The 17,091-nt window shown below is 40.0% G+C and overlaps 1 protein-coding gene across 3 annotated transcripts in view; it reads right to left on the reverse strand.

The window, feature by feature from the left end:
* SNAP91 (synaptosome associated protein 91) overlaps window positions 1-17,091 on the reverse strand; it is a 211,750-nt gene that overhangs the window by 79,680 nt on the left and 114,979 nt on the right. For 2 of the 3 annotated variants that reach the window (XM_073675641.1, XM_073675639.1), the window contains exons 8-10: window positions 10,341-10,447; window positions 9,888-9,929; window positions 7,312-7,449 (exon numbers count right to left, since the gene is read on the reverse strand). In XM_073675641.1, coding sequence (XP_073531742.1) covers window positions 7,327-7,449; window positions 9,888-9,929; window positions 10,341-10,447 — 272 coding nt within the window. In that variant the 3' untranslated portion in view covers window positions 7,312-7,326. Of the gene's footprint in view, window positions 1-1,057; window positions 1,159-2,923; window positions 3,034-3,774; window positions 3,797-5,317; window positions 5,324-7,311; window positions 7,450-9,887; window positions 9,930-10,340; window positions 10,448-17,091 lie in introns of those variants that run through there. The other variant, XM_073675642.1, reaches the window with a different exon arrangement.

A 17,091-nucleotide genomic window follows, 5' to 3' on the forward strand; every position in this document is an offset into this window, starting at 1 on the left:
ATATAGTTATTGATCAATAATAAAAATAATCCTCTAAAATACAACTTGCCTATTAATTCTGCACAGAGTGTATGTGACTGCACATAGAGTACATCTCTGGAATGTCGGTGGCATCTTCAATTATGACCGTGACAATGAATGTCTTGTACATGTGGTGTGAATTCACATGCTTCATTCTGCATAGAGACTGCGAACACTGATCCAAGGCAAACCTCTAACATACTCTGCACAAGCAGCAACTTATAATTTTGATGTTAAATCACGGCAAAAACTATACCAAATTTACATAGAAATCTGTCTTACATGAGGGCTTTACTTCGGATTTTGTTGCAGAAGCGCCATAGACTTCATCGTTCACAATATGAGGTCTTCAATGAAATCCGTAAAATTAAATGACATGCTGTGGATTTGAATACTCACATGGCGGTATTGAAATGTATCCCCAATGTATAGATGAGAATTGTTTAGCTTCATCTACAATGTGGGTACTGTATTACACTATTGATATGCTGCTGGAGAATCAGCACGGCAAACATTACTAAACGTGTGCATTTACCCTAAAATAATTTTTTTCTACAGTCTTCTGTGCTTAAGTTAGCCAAGGAGAAGATTTAAATCTTCTCCTGTCACATACTTCTCCAGTAGCTCTTGTATTTTTGCTTATGAGATAGCTCCTCTGTCAGCTGAGACACAGGTCTCAGGAGCTGCATTTTTTCAGAATGCAGTCAGTTCTGACACGCGACTCGGATGGCCTGCCGTTTGGATTACATGAAGGGGGGTGGGGGGGATTTTAGAACCCCTTTAAAACAGCATGTCATAACCCAACACCCGAGGGTCGTAAAAAAAAATATTATAATATATATATATATATATATATATATATATATATATATATATATATATATATATATATATATATATATATATATATATATATATATATATATATATATATATATATATATATATATATATATATATATATATATATATATATAATAATTATGGATATTGAGTATATATATATATATATAATAATTATGGATATTGAGTTTACCTCCCCACGCACTGGCAGCTGCGGGAGCAGCACATGCCGCCTGACCGGATGAGGTGAAGTCTGGCTGCAGATCCAAAAGATCATTGGAGAGCTTTGCTGAACTACAAAAGGACAAACCAAAAAGGATTAAGAAAAATATACTTCACAGTTATATGTACATTGATGTGAATGACTGGAGAACAATTCATTAGGAGTTAATTTGCTGAATCACATCATTATGATATATTTGTAACACACACTGGAGTCGGCTTCAGTTGGGGTCAAAATGTATGGAAACCCATAAATAAAGAGCTAAACAATTTTTGGCATTAGTGACCTTCACACTTCCAAGCAAACCACTCCCCCTTTAATCTCACTCCACCTAATTAGGTTATATGAATTTGTTAAACGTTTCAATATTGCATGTCTTTAATGTACGTAGTTCAGACAATTTATAACTCCATAGATAAAGATCCTTATGCAACCTTGGCAACTGGATTAAGATGGAATTACCCAAAAATTATAACTTCTGGTAAAAGATTCCTACAGAACTGAAGAAACCACTTGGATGTATGATGAGAATATGTACATGTAAAAGCTTAAAAATAATTCCCTTCTTACTACTAGAGCATGCGGAACAATCCGGATGAATACAGACCATGGCCTCAATTCATCAAGCAGTTTGTGCTAGAATTTTGGCATAAATCTGTTTGAATTGTTGCAAATTATTTGTGCAAATTTTACAACTTAATGTTTTTATGTCATTCTCGGCCACCTTTGCCAACTTTTTGAAAAGTAGTTCGATTTTGGGCGGAACGGGGCTTGGCCAAGCGTACCTGACAAATTCGTCATAATTAATACCACAAAAGTGGCGCAAATTACGTCAGAAATGCATGCCAGCCACAACCTAGCAATAATTTTGGGCAATATCACTTGGCAGTTTAAAAATATGCCAAATTCAATAAGAGGCAGACCCTTCCTAATGGATTTGACCATCTTACTCTAGCGCTCCGTTCATTAAAGGGGTATTCCCATCTCCAAGATCCTATCCCAATAAGTAGTAGGTGTAATATTAGCAAACAACTCCAATTATAAATGTAGTATAGCTTTTCTGATTCTCTGCGTCTCTTTTCCTCATGTGCAGGCATTGCAGGACATTAGCCATTCATGGTTACGACCACCGATAGTGACAGTTAGCTAGTTGCTAGTGGTCATAACCATGCATACCGAAGGCCCTGCAATGCCTGCACATGAGGTAAGGGACATAGCGAATCAGAAGAACTATACTACATTTCTAGTTAGAGGTATTTGCTATTACTACAACTATTACATATTGGGATAGGATCTTGAATACGGGAATACATTTAGGTAAGAGGAGATTGCCTTGAAACACGTCAACTACTGTGCGCTTAAGGGACTTTTTACATCTAAAGTTTTTTGATACGCCATTCTTTCATCGGTTTGTTTTTAATTATAAAAAAGAAAAGTTTACAATTTAGACGTGCTGGATCTCTTTTGGATTTTTCTATTTGCGGTGGATTTAGAGCCTGTGCACTCTTCAAGACAGGTGAGCCGGAAGCCCTACTTATTCATTAAAATTGGTATACCAAAATGCCAGTCTTAATGAATCAGAGCCAATGTGTTTATTCCTAATGGTTATATATTTTTCCCTATGTAAAAATTAAAAGGCACCAAATATCAGGAAATACAGTTTGCTGGCTAAAAAAAAAAAAAAAAACAACAACAAAAAAAAAACCTTCAAGATTTGCAGTTAACCTTCAGGGATTATAGAGCACACCATAGTAGCAAGTGACATTTTTCACAAAAATGACCATTAAACCTCAAAATACCACGGTAATAACGGACCCAAAATAAAAAACAACTTACCAAATGGGAGATGCAGCGCTTGCAGTTGCAAAAAGATCAAGAGGTGGCGAGGTGTCTACAGTCTTGGATGGAGTAGTGTTTGGAGAGGTGACTGTAGTAGCAGGGGAAGACTAAAAACACAAATTACACAATAAACATAGGAAAACTATGGATTTTAATTGATGAAACACTCTGAAGTGCCAGAACACCAATGGCAATTTGAGTGCTAGTGATAACACCATAATGACTTTAGTCTATAGTGATAAAAGTCTTATTTAAACACTATCATACCTTAAAAATCAATGACTAAGTTTTAATCTGTAATTATTAAAAGTTATTTTAAATTTACTCCAAATGGTTAAGTCTGTGAATTAGTATAAGTTTCTACCTTGGAGACATAATTATTATTTTTATACAGTGAAGATGGTGGCATAACCCCTTTAACTTTGCTGTGAACAGGATTACCAATGGCAGCAAAAAAACAAGTGCTGCATGGTGCTTGAAAAGGGAATGAAAATTACAAGAGGCGGCTCAAGCTCTAAAAGGCCAAATTTCTTATTGAAGCTGCAAAAAAGATGGGCAGTTAATAGGGATGGGAGGATTTAAGAGAGTGCCTGTGATTAAGATTAGCGCTTTACGTACAGCTATGCAGGAAGAGTTGTGCAATGACCATAGGAAGACACTTAAAAATAGTTAATACGAATGAAGCACTGTTTGCATTGGGGGTCAGGGCTTCCAATATCTCACACAACAGATCTGCCATTGCATCGTGGCTTCAATTATATACAGAAATCACAATTCAATTAGGAACATACCATATGCCACCTATAAATCACAAGGGAAGATGAGCAAGACATATTTAGTTACATTACCTTGCCTCCTGGTGATCCAGAGCTGAAATCACAAATGTACACGTCATTAGTTGCTATATTATATAAAACATTTAGTTTCTACTATTTACAGATTTCACATTGTAAATTTATATGAATTACTGTATTTTCTGGACTATAGGAAGCACCTACATTTTTGACAACATAAAATAGGAAAACAAATAGAACTTCCCTTGTTAATGTTTTTCAGCTACATGTGTATTATACATGTTGCATTACACATATACACTACACACACTCTGTTACATACACACACAGCTCAGCTATATCAAAACACACACACACACACTTCAGGCATGTCATCAAAACACTTTCACAGCTCAACCACAACATACTCCACTAACTATTTCATCTAAAAACACACAGTATAACTTTTGCAACATTTTGAATTTCCTGAAAGGTCCTTCAGTATCTGTGTAGTTACCAGTAGCTTTCTCTCCTGTCCTGCACTGATCAGTTAGATCAGTGTAGGGCACGAAGAGAGAGCAGTTATCTAAGTGATCGGGAAGGACACTCCGCTTTCTCCTTGATCACAGGAATCTGCCTCCGGACTAGAAGATGCACACTTTTTAGCAAGAATTTTTCTAGCTACAAAGTTAGTATAGTCCAAAAAATATGGTAATTTTTAACATACAGTAAAGGCTATTGACGCCTTAAGACTTTTTTTTTTTTTTTTTTTTTTTTTTTTTACTTCACAAATAGTGGAAAAAAAAAAAAAAAAACCCACAGCACAAGAACATGGCTTCTTGAATTCCCCCACTCCCCTCCCCATTGACAGCATCGCAGTCCATCAGTGAGCTCAGCAGCACTGTCAGTGTGGACTGAACGCCCTCTTCAGAGCCGCCTGGCGCACTTTTTGGCTGTTGCGCTGTAGGCGTGACATCAGCGCCGCAGACAATGGGCGCGGCGGCAGAGACTCGCTGGTGGATCCGAGTAAGACAACTACAGTGCGATTTGTTTCTTTATAATAACCTACAGTCAGGAACATTCATTTACCAAAAGGAAACAACCCCTTTAACTACTTTATTAACTCCTTATGGTGAGAATTTTTTTTTTTTTTTTGCCATCTATCCCTATATATACGCACGCACTTTAAGTGTGAAATTTTATTCTTTTTATAGTGCTGTACAAATAGTTTGTTAACTTAGGTCAGTATGGTTATAGAAATACCAAATTTATGTAGTTAGATTTAAATCTATTAAGGGAGAATCATTAAGGTGCTTAAGCGAGAAATCTGGCGTAAACACCTTAGCAAGTCACAATATTTTGGACATTTTAGCACTAAAATGGGTTGTCCCATTAACAAAGTGCATCACCTAGACAAAAGATAGATAATGAATGTATTAGTGCTAGGATCCGACCACCACAATCACAGGAAGGGGAAGTCCCATGTAAAAGAAGCAAGTTTGATCATCGGCTGGAGCGGCTAACTGAATGAGGATGGAGAGGGGGGGGGTGGCTGCAATTAGATCTTTAAATGCATAGAAAATCAATCACACAATAAAAAATGTATGCAAATTCTCACCCATCACTGAATGATCCAAACACGGAGGAGAAAAAAAAAGAAAATATTAAGTCAGTTCAGTAAATAGCATTAAAAAAAAATATATATAATAGGTGATTAACTATTTAAACTAAGACAGACATAAAAAGAATATCTTAAAAAGGGCTTGTCCACCTTTGGAGGCAGGGGACTTATTATTTTTGCTCAAATTCATGTAATTGGGGATAAAAATAATTTTATGCAAGAGAGCTTCATTACAACAATGTTGCACAGTTTGCCTTCTATAGCCTCTGTGTTGCATCGTCTGCAGAATGAGTTATCTGTGAATTCATCCGACAGCTCATTATGACGGTCTGAAAGGGAGCGCTTAACTTTTATCTCTCTTTTTCTGAAGTGCTCTCACCTGATTCACAACGATATTGGAATTGAATGTGAAGGGAAACAAAGGACATAAAAGCCAAACTGTAAAATTGTTATTGAAACCCAACTGCAAAAATTATTTTTAGCCCAAAATAAATGCATTTACGTTACAAAAAGAAATAAATTCACTCAAGAAATGGAAAACTCCTTTACGGATATATGCACATGGAGCCTTTTCGCACCCGCACAGTTACAGAAACAGAAAACGCAGGAGGAGGGGGCGTTTTAACTGCAGTCTTTTTCACATCTTTTCGGATGTCCTTTGCAGTGGCTGTGCTGTTTTTTTTAATTTTTTTTAAATGGTACATATAAACATAGTAGTACTGTAGCTTCCAACAAGAATCACGGACCAGTCACTTCTTTTAACCATTTTTCGGCGTCTGAAGCCGGTAAAAGTTGCTAAGGATGAAACATATGCACAGCAAGCAAGTCATTTTGACTTTTGGGCACAAGATGAGGCTCAGAAGGTAAAGAGCCACATTTGGAACAAAATTTTGCTTGAATAGTTTTCTGTCGCCATATTAATATTTACAGGTATTAATACAGGAGAAACCTTTACCCCTCAATGTATTTATCAAAAGGAAGGAAGGAAAATTTTAAAATTCCAAAAGAGCGGAACATTTCAACTCTCCATTTTGCAGGTATTAGTAATCAAAGTGTTAGAGCCCCAATACCCTTTTTTGAGGATACATTAAAAATCATGAACATCTGAACGTGAGAGATGGGAATGTTTGCTGCACACTTATGCAGCTTGAACTTTATCTCCAGATATCTTAGGATGGATCGAGACTACTGTGACGATTTTGGTCTCATTTTGAAACGAACAAAGAATGCCAGCTTCAAAATAAGCACTGGAACGCTTCTGTAGGCCTGATCCTAGCTGAGATTTCTATAAACTTTTTGACAGGGAGGGTGATCAATGAGCTGAACAGGCTGCCACGAGAGGTGGTGAGTTCTCCTTCATTGGAAGTCTTCAAACAGAGGCTGGACAGACATCTGTCTATGATGGTTTACTGAATCCTGCATTGAGCAGGGGGTTGGACACGATACCCTGGAGGTTCCTTCCCACTCTAACATTCTATGATTCTACATACGGTCATTAATGGCAAGAGTGTTTCTCATTTGTCCTTGGCTACTGAACTGCCACCTGGCAAGGATGTAAGTCATACGTCCATGGCAAGGAAAGTGTTAATAGGGGCCTTATGTAAGCCATTTTGCCTTTAGTTGTAATGATGTCCCAGATTGCTTTTTTTAATTAGAACATCTTTCCAAGCCATTCACTGACATGGACACAGTTACATGACGATTCACTGATTGGTCACTCACATGTACCACAATGCCCACTGGTAGTCATAGAGGAGAGCAATATGGGAGCATGGAGGACTAAGTGCTTACACACGTCACCCACAGCGCCTCTGCGCTCTGCCATATACACTAAGGGCTCATGCACACCGGAAAACCATGGGAAATTGGTAGGTAAATTACAAATAGGCACACAAAAAGGAACTATATGGACAATATTCATCAATGATCCAGAATACAGCCATGTGAGCACAAATGTGGTATGTGGATAAGATATTTGATTGAAAGAAATACTTGGGGGTCGGGGGCTAGACAATATTAACATTCAAGATTCTAAAAAAAAAAAAAGATTTAGATACAAACTTGTTGCCTTTCTTCCCTTCCAATGTATTTAAATGTTGTTCTAGGGTTTCCATAAGGCTGCTTGGTGCCTATGAAACAAATAACATATTACATAATTCCAAAGCAAAGACATGTGTTACCATTCACTGTCAAAAAGACAATTTTTCTGATTTATTACTGATTTACGTGAGTAAAGACATAGCCTCTTTGAAAACAGATTGATCAAGAGGACACAAAGTAAAAGCCACTGAAGACACCAAAGAGGAACCACTAGTAGTGTAGGTGAACCCATTAACAAAGTTATAGCATGCAATCAAGCATTAGGGGGGAAACAGGACAGTCCTTACCATAAGATGCTAATTACATTTCTAAGAATCTCACTGAATATTATTTTTTTTAAAGACAGAGAAAAAAATTAAGAAAAAAAAAAGAATCTAATGTAAATGAAATAAATAAAAAAAAAATATTTTTTTTTTTTGAGAAAAGTGTACCAAAAATCTATATGGGAGATTAAGCGCAGAGTCAGCTTTTTTCTACTGCAGCGTGGTCTGAGGTCAAGTTTGCACACAGCAATGTTGCATTACACGAAAATGAATGGGAATGCATGGATCCTTTTCAAAAAAGCTTTAAAACTGAGGATATATGGCAACTTAGGCCGTGACACAGGTCACTCGCCCAAAGATCACTAGGTGTCATCACAGCGCAGAACAAGTGAATGGGAAACTCCAATTGGTTACAATATTTGAGACTTGCCCGTCATGGGCGCAGTATCCTCAGGTTTGCTATGCGACCCTATTCACTTGCATTGTGCTAAATATAGCAATGACATCCAGCGATCATGGTCCTCGTGACCTGGGTCACAGCCAAAGTCGCCGTGTGGCCCCAGCCTTAGTGAGGCTTCACTTCCTTAAAGGCTGCACTAAATGACACATTGCTTAGCCTATAATACAGAGAGTGACTATTTGACCATCAGATTATTTCACATATAATCTTTATTTCGCACTTGGATTTTGGCTTTCTAAAAGCTTCTACTAATGTGTTATGTTATGCGGCTAGCTATGAATGTCCTTAGAACTCGAGGTCTCCAGCACGTAACATACACTATATGGAGTACATAAAGATGGCCATACACATGTGAGAGAAGTAGGTTGATGGTTGAACAATCAAATCATAAAATTTCCATTTGCAGGCATACACAATTTAATTGATGTTGGTAGTTAAACGGAATCTGTCAGCAGGTTTCTGCCATGTAATCAGAGCACCAAGATGTTGGGGCAGAGACCCCGATTCCAGTGATGTGTCACTTACTTGTCTGTGTTTTATCACCAGGAAATTAACACCAGAGGACTAGGTGTTTCATACCTCCGGTCAAACCTTGGCACCCACCACTGATTAGCGCCCTCTGTCAATATACACAAAGTTGACACGCAGTGGTGTGCGTGGGGCTCAACATTCTGAGCGCTGCTAGAAATGCAGCAGAAAAACGGACTATCACAACTGCGGTACCAAGTAAACTAAGTGATACATCACTTGAATCAGGGTCTTTATTCCTACATCATGCTGCTGTCAGATTACACAGCAAAAACCTGCTGACAGATTCATTTTAAAGTTGTTCAAAGCAGCAATACAAGTTAGGGTTACATCCAGCGGGTTTTGGACGATGTATTGCCAGAAAAGACTGTCATCGTAGGAGGATGGAAGAAAGATCTTTCATAGGACGATCCTTCATGGATCAGCAATTTGACCCAATAAAGTCACTTACTAGTGGCCATCAGATTAAAAAAATAATAATAATTCAAGACATTTTACAACGGATGATGGCATAACAATTTTTAGCTTAAACAATTGTTTGTTATATTTCACCCTCCAAATATTTGTTATGGTTGATATGGTTCATGGTCATCAACCTTAGTATGTTTATGGCACCTTTACCAAGACAGCCAAGAATTTATTGCAATTACATCCAGTTGGAACAGAGAGCTGTGATCTGTTAATTGTCATTTTGTATTATGTGCTTATGGCAGACTGAAGGCTCTGCTACTATCTGAAGATATAGAAGGTAAAGCAGGAGTTACTTCTTAGCAAGATCATAAGAGGCGAGCAAAGACACGCTGAAAGCAAAGTGTCAAGTCTAAAAATTAGCGCCTAAATTACCGGCTCCTCGACGATACCGTCCTTAAAGGGAAAAAAATATGGTTAAAAGAGAAGGTTGTCTACTATCAAGTAATAATGAAAAATAAATTGTATGGAGAAGGAATTCATTCAATTTAACAATATGAAGTTGAGCAATTCATAGGCTGTCCCTGTGTGCTGTCTATTACCTGCCGTCTAAAACACACACGACTATGGATCAAATTGGCCATTATTAGTGTTTGCATATCTGAGACTTGGCAAATTAGAAAGTACTTAAATTGGGACCTCCAGAAAACCCCTTTAAGTATCCATAATGGGATGAAACAGGCATAAAAATGGCAGGGATTACTTGATTAGAAGCATCACATTAGATTTCATAGTAAAGGCTGCTCACCTGGGTAAGATCGGGGATGTCACCTTTATCGATACCAACTTGCTGTAACACAAATGTAACATAAGTGGAAGATACAGAAAAACGCACAAGGTAAAGACCAAGCAAGCTCGTCTGCATTGGTATTCCCATAGTAGTGAATGGAGAGGGCACATGTGCGGCCATAGCTCCTGTCACTGCAGCTGGGGCACCAGTCCGAAAAGGAGTATGGAGATTATGGGACCCCCATTCTGTGGACAGGTACAGATCCCACAGTTAGCACCTACATAGATTACACATTTAAGGCATTTCCAATCTGGGGAGGGACTATCCCTTTAACAAACGGCATAATTTTGGACATAAATTACCTTCAAGAACAGCTGTATGACTTACTAACAAGCAGTCTGTAGTCAAACTATAGCATCCGACCACTGTGTATCACAGGAGCTTACAAATTCATTGTTTAAACCCACTTACCTCGGCAACTTTCATAAACTCTGAAACTCTTGTCATTCTGGTCAAGAACCGCTTATAAATTTCGAGAGCATCCTTGCATTGACCTTTCTTCATTTCAAAGAATTTCTCTGATTCATAATGGAAAAGGTAGGAAAAAAAATAATGGAAAATTTAAATAACAGAACGGTAAGCCACAAACTGATAAAATATTTAGCTGTAGGATCCATTCACATCTTGCAGCAAAGATGATGCAGTTTTACCATTATTTTGAAATTTCACAAAGTTAGGGCAAAAAAAAACAAAACACAAACTTGCAGTTATTGCCAATTTGCAAAGTGTGAACACTGCCTTAAAAGGGTTGACCACCTGGGGGCGTGGCCTGGGCTCTGGCATGGCTGGTCGTGCTTGATTACTGCTCCTGCTCCCAGGTCACGAAAAGCACTCAAAACCTGATGTATTTTCTTTTTTATTAGCTGTGGCCACTAGTATCCTTTCCCTGTTGCTTTGTGGACTCACCAGAGCGCTCATACCGCAGTTGTAGCTAGGAGGACCGAAGAGGACGCAGCGGAGACCCCGGAGCAGCGGGGCCTGTTCGGTGGTGGAGCTTCCCGCTTGGGCTGTGACGAGTGCACCGTGCCCTGTGAGCCGCCAGCACGACAGAGGGACGCGAGACTGCAGGAGACCCTGGGGAGTGATCTGGTCGTTCCACCAACGGCCGAGGAGAGCCAGCACGGAGAGCGGCGGTGGGCCCCGGGTTAACTTGTGAGCACGTGACAAGGAGGCGGTGACGGTCACCCGGCTTTGCTCCCTGAGCGGAGAAGGAGCCATCGGATAGTGCCCGCTTCTCTGTGCCCGAACCGAGCGGGCGGTGCTCGGTGGGTGAGGTCCGGTGGGGATATCTCTGCTGTCCCTGGGGCGTGGGAGCTCGGCGCCATCTTTCCTCATATAGCTCCGCCCACGAAGCCTGAAAAGCGCGAAAGGCGCCATTATACTAATCCCTCGGCTCCTGTCTCTATTCTTCTCAGCTGAGAACCCGTTTAACCTCCAAGTTCCTGGAGAGGATCTTGTTAAGATTCTGGCACCATCACACAGTTGGATATATACCAGGAACAGCTGAACTGAGTATTTCTTATCCCCTAATCACACGGTGAGGACACATTTAACAGTGACTGTGGCAACAATAGGACATTATTTCTGATAACAATTCTGGGGGCTCATATCTTTGTGATCGTGACAATCTGCTGGAAGGGAAGACCTGAGACACTTTTACTGTGCTTTGATTATACACAGGCACATATTCCATTTCAGATTCTTTTATGTACAACTTCTCTTACTGCGAGCTAGGTCTCATTACTTTGTGGATTGCGAGCTCCATCTACTGGAACGACCGGGTTACTATATTTCTACAATGTTGGGTCTATAATTTCTACAATTGTGCCCAAATCCTTATAAATATGCTGATATATTGATTCTTCTAATGTAACCAAGTGGTGTCTAATCCCACTCGTAATCAGCTGCCTTATAATGGTTCGCACAGATCATAAAATATGGGCAAAAAGCCTTAAACGACAAACCTCTATAACTTTGCCTACCACACCTAAGGGAGATTTGGATAAATTTTTAAAAAAAAAATTGGGAATGTCACAGCCAACTGACAGACTGCAGTGAAGCGATTTCGGGGGTTAATGATCTCTCCGACGAGGGCCCGGGCGATTCAGACTGCAGATCTACTTCAGAGGACTCGGCCCCTCTCTCCAGGTCCTATATGAAATCTTTGCTAGAATCTACTGTGCAACCCTTGCTCAAGGAATTGACTGAACTAAGATCTGACGCAAGACATATAGGGCATACGGTTGAAACACTTGAAAATACGCAGATGGACTTAATAGACGCCTCTAACACCATTGGCGACCATATCCTTGTCCATCAGCAACACCTTAACTCCGTTTATCTTGCACTAGAGGACCAGGAGAACAGGAGCAGAAGAAAAAACGTGCGCCTCCGCAGCATCCCCGAGTCGTTTGCACCAGAATCCCTTAAAAAAAAGTGTCCAAAGAAATATTTGCAGCCTTATTGGGCACTGAAAGAGCAGACGCTGTATTCATTGAAAGGGTTCATAGAGCCCTTAGACCAAAGCCCAAACCTAATGAATGCCCAAGGGATATAATTTGTGGTCTCCTCAGTTATGTCGACACTGCTGCCATTTTGTCTGGAGCAAGGGAAAAAGCACCCCTGACATATGGAGATGTCAATTTCCAAATATTCCAGGATATCTCCCCAACTACATTGGCCAAGAGAAAAATCCTCAAACCATTGACAGAAGCAATATTAAACCAAGGCCTATGATTCAGGTGGTTGTTCCCTTTTGGGTTGGGTATTACCAAAGAAGATAGTCAGATCATCATTCGCTCCCCGGAAGACTTGGAAGCAGCCTGGGTGCCGTTACAAATGGTCCCCATATCCATTCCCTCGTGGATGCCACTAGACATCGGTTTACCCATCCCACGGCTTGAAAAGCCCGACGATTGGTCGATCAAAAAAAAAATAAATAAATAAATAAAAAATAAAATCGACATCACCTAAGGCCAAAAAGCATGCGAATAGACAGCAACATACATGAATATGACGATCACCTTTCTTTAAATGGACATCGAGACTGATCTCTTATGCTGTCCTCCTTCCCCTAAGGGACTAATGGACAATGGCAGGGGTCTCTCGTATTTTTGATTAGTTTACTTGGGAATCTTTGGACTTAGGTTCCCTTCAATTTTTGGTGTGGTCCATAAAGGTGTAGAGCTGCGCTCGCCTCTTATAATTCTTCTATGGTTCATAGAGGAGAGCTCGATGTGTGTAGGTCACTCTCTTGTTACTAGTTAATAATAACTTCATATATATCTGAACACCACTTGGTTGCCATGGAACTCATCTTCCGCAGGGGGAGGTTGTAAGGACCCAATTGTTGAAGAGGAGTCTATCTTTGTTTATGTACATAATTCTGTTTTGAATTTGTTTCATTCCCATTACAGGTCTAACTTTCAGGTTGAGATCACCGATGTTACGTGAATATGGCTACTTGTACTGGGAAAGGTTCGATCACTGTGGTGTCCCTCAACACAAAGGGGCTGAATAGCCCCGCCAAACGTAGCCAGATCTTGTCCCTTCTGAATAAAGCTCATTCCCAGGTAATCTTTTTCCAGGAAACACATTTTAAGAGGGGTAGATCTCCCAACATGTCCTTTTCCAAATACCCAATTTGGTTCCATAGCTGTTCAGGGTCGGCTTCTAAAGGGGTCAGTATAGCCTTAAAAAGGGGATTACCTTTCACTTTAAAAGATAGCATCACGGACTTGGAAGGCAGATACATCTTTGTGAAGGGTTTTCTGTCTAATACCCCAATTACATTTGCAAACGTTTATGCTCCAAACCAGGGTCAGGTGGAGTGGTTGTCAGATACTTTGGATGCGCTTTCACTGTTTATGGAAGGACTATTAATTTTGGGAGGAGACTTTAATTTGACGTTACAACCGGACCTGGACTCTTCCTCGGGGGAAGTCTAAAATTTCTTATAAAGATCGGAGAAAATTGATCAATAAATTACAAGATATTCACTTATTAGACCCCTGGAGATTGGCCCATCCCAATGAAAAGGATTATACTTTTTATTCTTCCCCTCATGACACGTTTCACAGAATCGGTTATTTATTAGTTCAATCCTCGGTTATTAAATTGATCACTTTTACTTCAATCGGATCCATAGCACTATCAGATCACGCCCCGATCTTCCTATCGGTTAAAATAAACTCTTTATCGCGACACCATCCCTCATGGCGTCTGAACGAAACACTCTTAGATAACGCTGATAATGTTTCCCAGATCACCTTCTCATTGCAAAAGGTTTTTCAGAGAGAATAAGGTCAATGGTGAACTTACCCCCATGGTATGGGAAGCCCATAAAGCTGTCCTAAGGGGGAGAACTGATTTCTCTGGGTTCTTACATAAAAAAGAAAAGGGACAAAGAAATTTTCTCTCTTCTGCACCAAATCAATGTTATGGAGCGTTTGCATAAACAAAAAAAAACGGAGGGAGTCCGAAAAGAGTTGAAGGATTCGAGAGAAAAACTAAAGGATGTACTTAATGTACACTCAGCTAAAATTTACACACGTTGCAAACAAAAAATCTAAGTACACGGTAACAGGGGTAGCAAATTTACTTCTAGAATGCTAAAGGCACAGAAAGACAAATGCTTCATCAGGCAGATTAGTTCTGAGGGGGGTGAGACCGTTTCGGATTCAGAAGGGATAGCAGAGGCTTTCTGCACATATCACTCACTGTATAATTTAAAACCCCATGATTCCATGTCTGACCCTCCTTCAGCACTCCATCGCATACATGACTTTCTTTCTACTCTTGCACTACCGGAGATCTCCGTTTCAGGCCATTCTATTCTACTTGCCCCAATCTCCTCTCGAGAGGTTAAGGAAGCACTTGCTTCTACTCCTAATGGAAAGACTCCGGGTCCAGATGGTTTCCCCATTATATACTACAAGAAGTTCGCGGAGGTATTCGTTCCTCATTTGGTTGAATTATTTAACCTCTTTCTCTCAGGTTCGGTTCCCCCACCACAGGCTCTAGAGGCACATATTACTGTGCTTCCTAAGGAGGGAAGAGATGGCACCGTATGCAGTAGCTACCGTCCTATTTCCCTGCTGAACGCAGATCTTAAACTATGGGCAAAAATTTTAGCTAATAGAATTCATTTAGTATTGGCAGACCTAGTTCACCCTGATCAGGCTGGTTTCGTTCGTGGAAGGGACAATAGTATTAAAGTCTTACAGGCAATTTGGTATGCTAAACACAATCGTCAGCCGCTTATATTACTTTCTACGGATGCTGAAAAAGCATTCGATCGAATCAGTTGGCGTTTTATGGCGTGTGTTCTGCGGAAGTTTGCCTTTCCCCCTCCTTTCATAGACGCAATCATGTCGCAGTATACTTTCCCTACGGCTAGGGTCAGGGTGAATGGGATTTTATCTACGCCTTTTAATATCACTAATGGCACCAGGCAAGGCTGCCCTCTCTCTCATTCTTTATTTGTATTAGTGATGGAATGCTTTATCCAAGCAATCAGACAACAGCCTGAGATTGGGGGTTTGAGGATCAACTATTTAGAGCTGAAGACTGCTGCCTTCGCGGACGACCTCTTGCTCCTCTTATCCAACCCAAAAATCGCAGTCCCAAAGATTTTGGAACTTTTCTCCTTATTTGGAGAACTCCCCAACTTTAAGATTAACTTAGATAAAACAGAAGCACTGAATATATCGGCTACTGAAAAAGATGTACAAATTTTGAAGAGCCTTGCCCCTTTTAAATGGCAACAACACAAACTTAAATATCTTGGAATATATATAACGGATGATCCCAGTATGCTTTTCAAACATAATTTCTCCCCTCTGATAGGACAAACTGAAACTCTCCTACGCTCCTACAATACTCCTCTTCTGTCCTGGCTTGGCAGAGTCAACGTGTTTAAGTCCTATGTTTTCCCCAAGATTTTCTATGTGATGAATATGATCCCAATTCAACTCCCCGTTTCTTTTATACGCTCTCTTAAATCAAATAATAGCCAAATTTGTTTGGAAATATAAAAAAGCCAGATTACCTTTGAAACTTCTGATGCGCTCAAAATGTGGGGGAGGAGTGGGTTTACCTAACCTAGCTCTTTATCATCAAGCCATTCTTCTGGCAAATTGGCTAAAATTAATAAAATGGGCGGAAAAGGGTCATGATTCGCACATTGAAATGCAACTTCTGGGAAAGCATGCATTGAAATACTTATGGACAGATTGCCCCCTTCCTAAAGAGGGACTGGGAGATGTTCTCCTAGCTACTTTACAAACCAGACATGCACGGATTCCAATCAAAGCCCCAACTTGTAATTTTCTAGATAAAATACCAATGGGACTTCTCCCCTATCTCTTCTCTCCGGATTTTACAGACCCTTACGCTCTATGGTCCTCCTTACCACTTAAACCCATTTCACATTTGCTTCAGGGGAAAATTCCATGTGTTGACGGTTGGCCAATGGCAGCGGGGAAACGCCCTCTCAATTTTTTACAACACCTACATATTGATCATTATATGAACTTGATCACAGGATTATCTCAACCTCACACCAAATGGCTTTGGCTTGAGATTCTAACCAAAGTCAATCATTTTGTTCCAAAAATTGTTTCTAAACTTTATTCTAATCTTGCAAACTTGATAGACAATGCCCCACCGTTATTCTTACATTCTTGGGAATCTGAACTGAATATTCACCTCTCCCCAAAAGATAAACAAATGATATGCCTCAATTCACATGTTTTTTCACGATGTGTGGTATCCCAGGAAATGGCGTACAAATTGCTCTCGCGTTGGTACTATACACCAGATAAACTTTATCATTTGGGGTTAACTAGCTCTCCACAATGCTGGAGGTGTGAGGGGTCGCGAGGTGCTTTGTCTCATGTCTTCTGGTTTTGCCCGGTCCTTCGACAGTTTTGGTCTGAGGTTATGGGAGTTATGCGTTCTCTCAAATTAATTGTTTCAGATTTGATGGTAGTAGAGGTGCTTTTGTCCCTTGCCAAAAACAACTTCCACCCTAAAAAACATGAGTTGGCCCCACTGATGTTAGGGGCTGCGAAACAACTGATAGCCTTTAAGTGGAAGCAGCAAGCCCCACCAACTTTGGATGAATGGAAATGTAAAATGAGAGATCTTTTTAGGTTGGAGG

This window comes from Phyllobates terribilis, unplaced genomic scaffold (genome assembly GCF_046119375.1).
Source record: "Phyllobates terribilis strain yellow unplaced genomic scaffold, ASM4611937v1 Scaffold_3__8_contigs__length_932513732, whole genome shotgun sequence".
NCBI classification, from domain to species: domain Eukaryota; kingdom Metazoa; phylum Chordata; class Amphibia; order Anura; family Dendrobatidae; genus Phyllobates; species Phyllobates terribilis.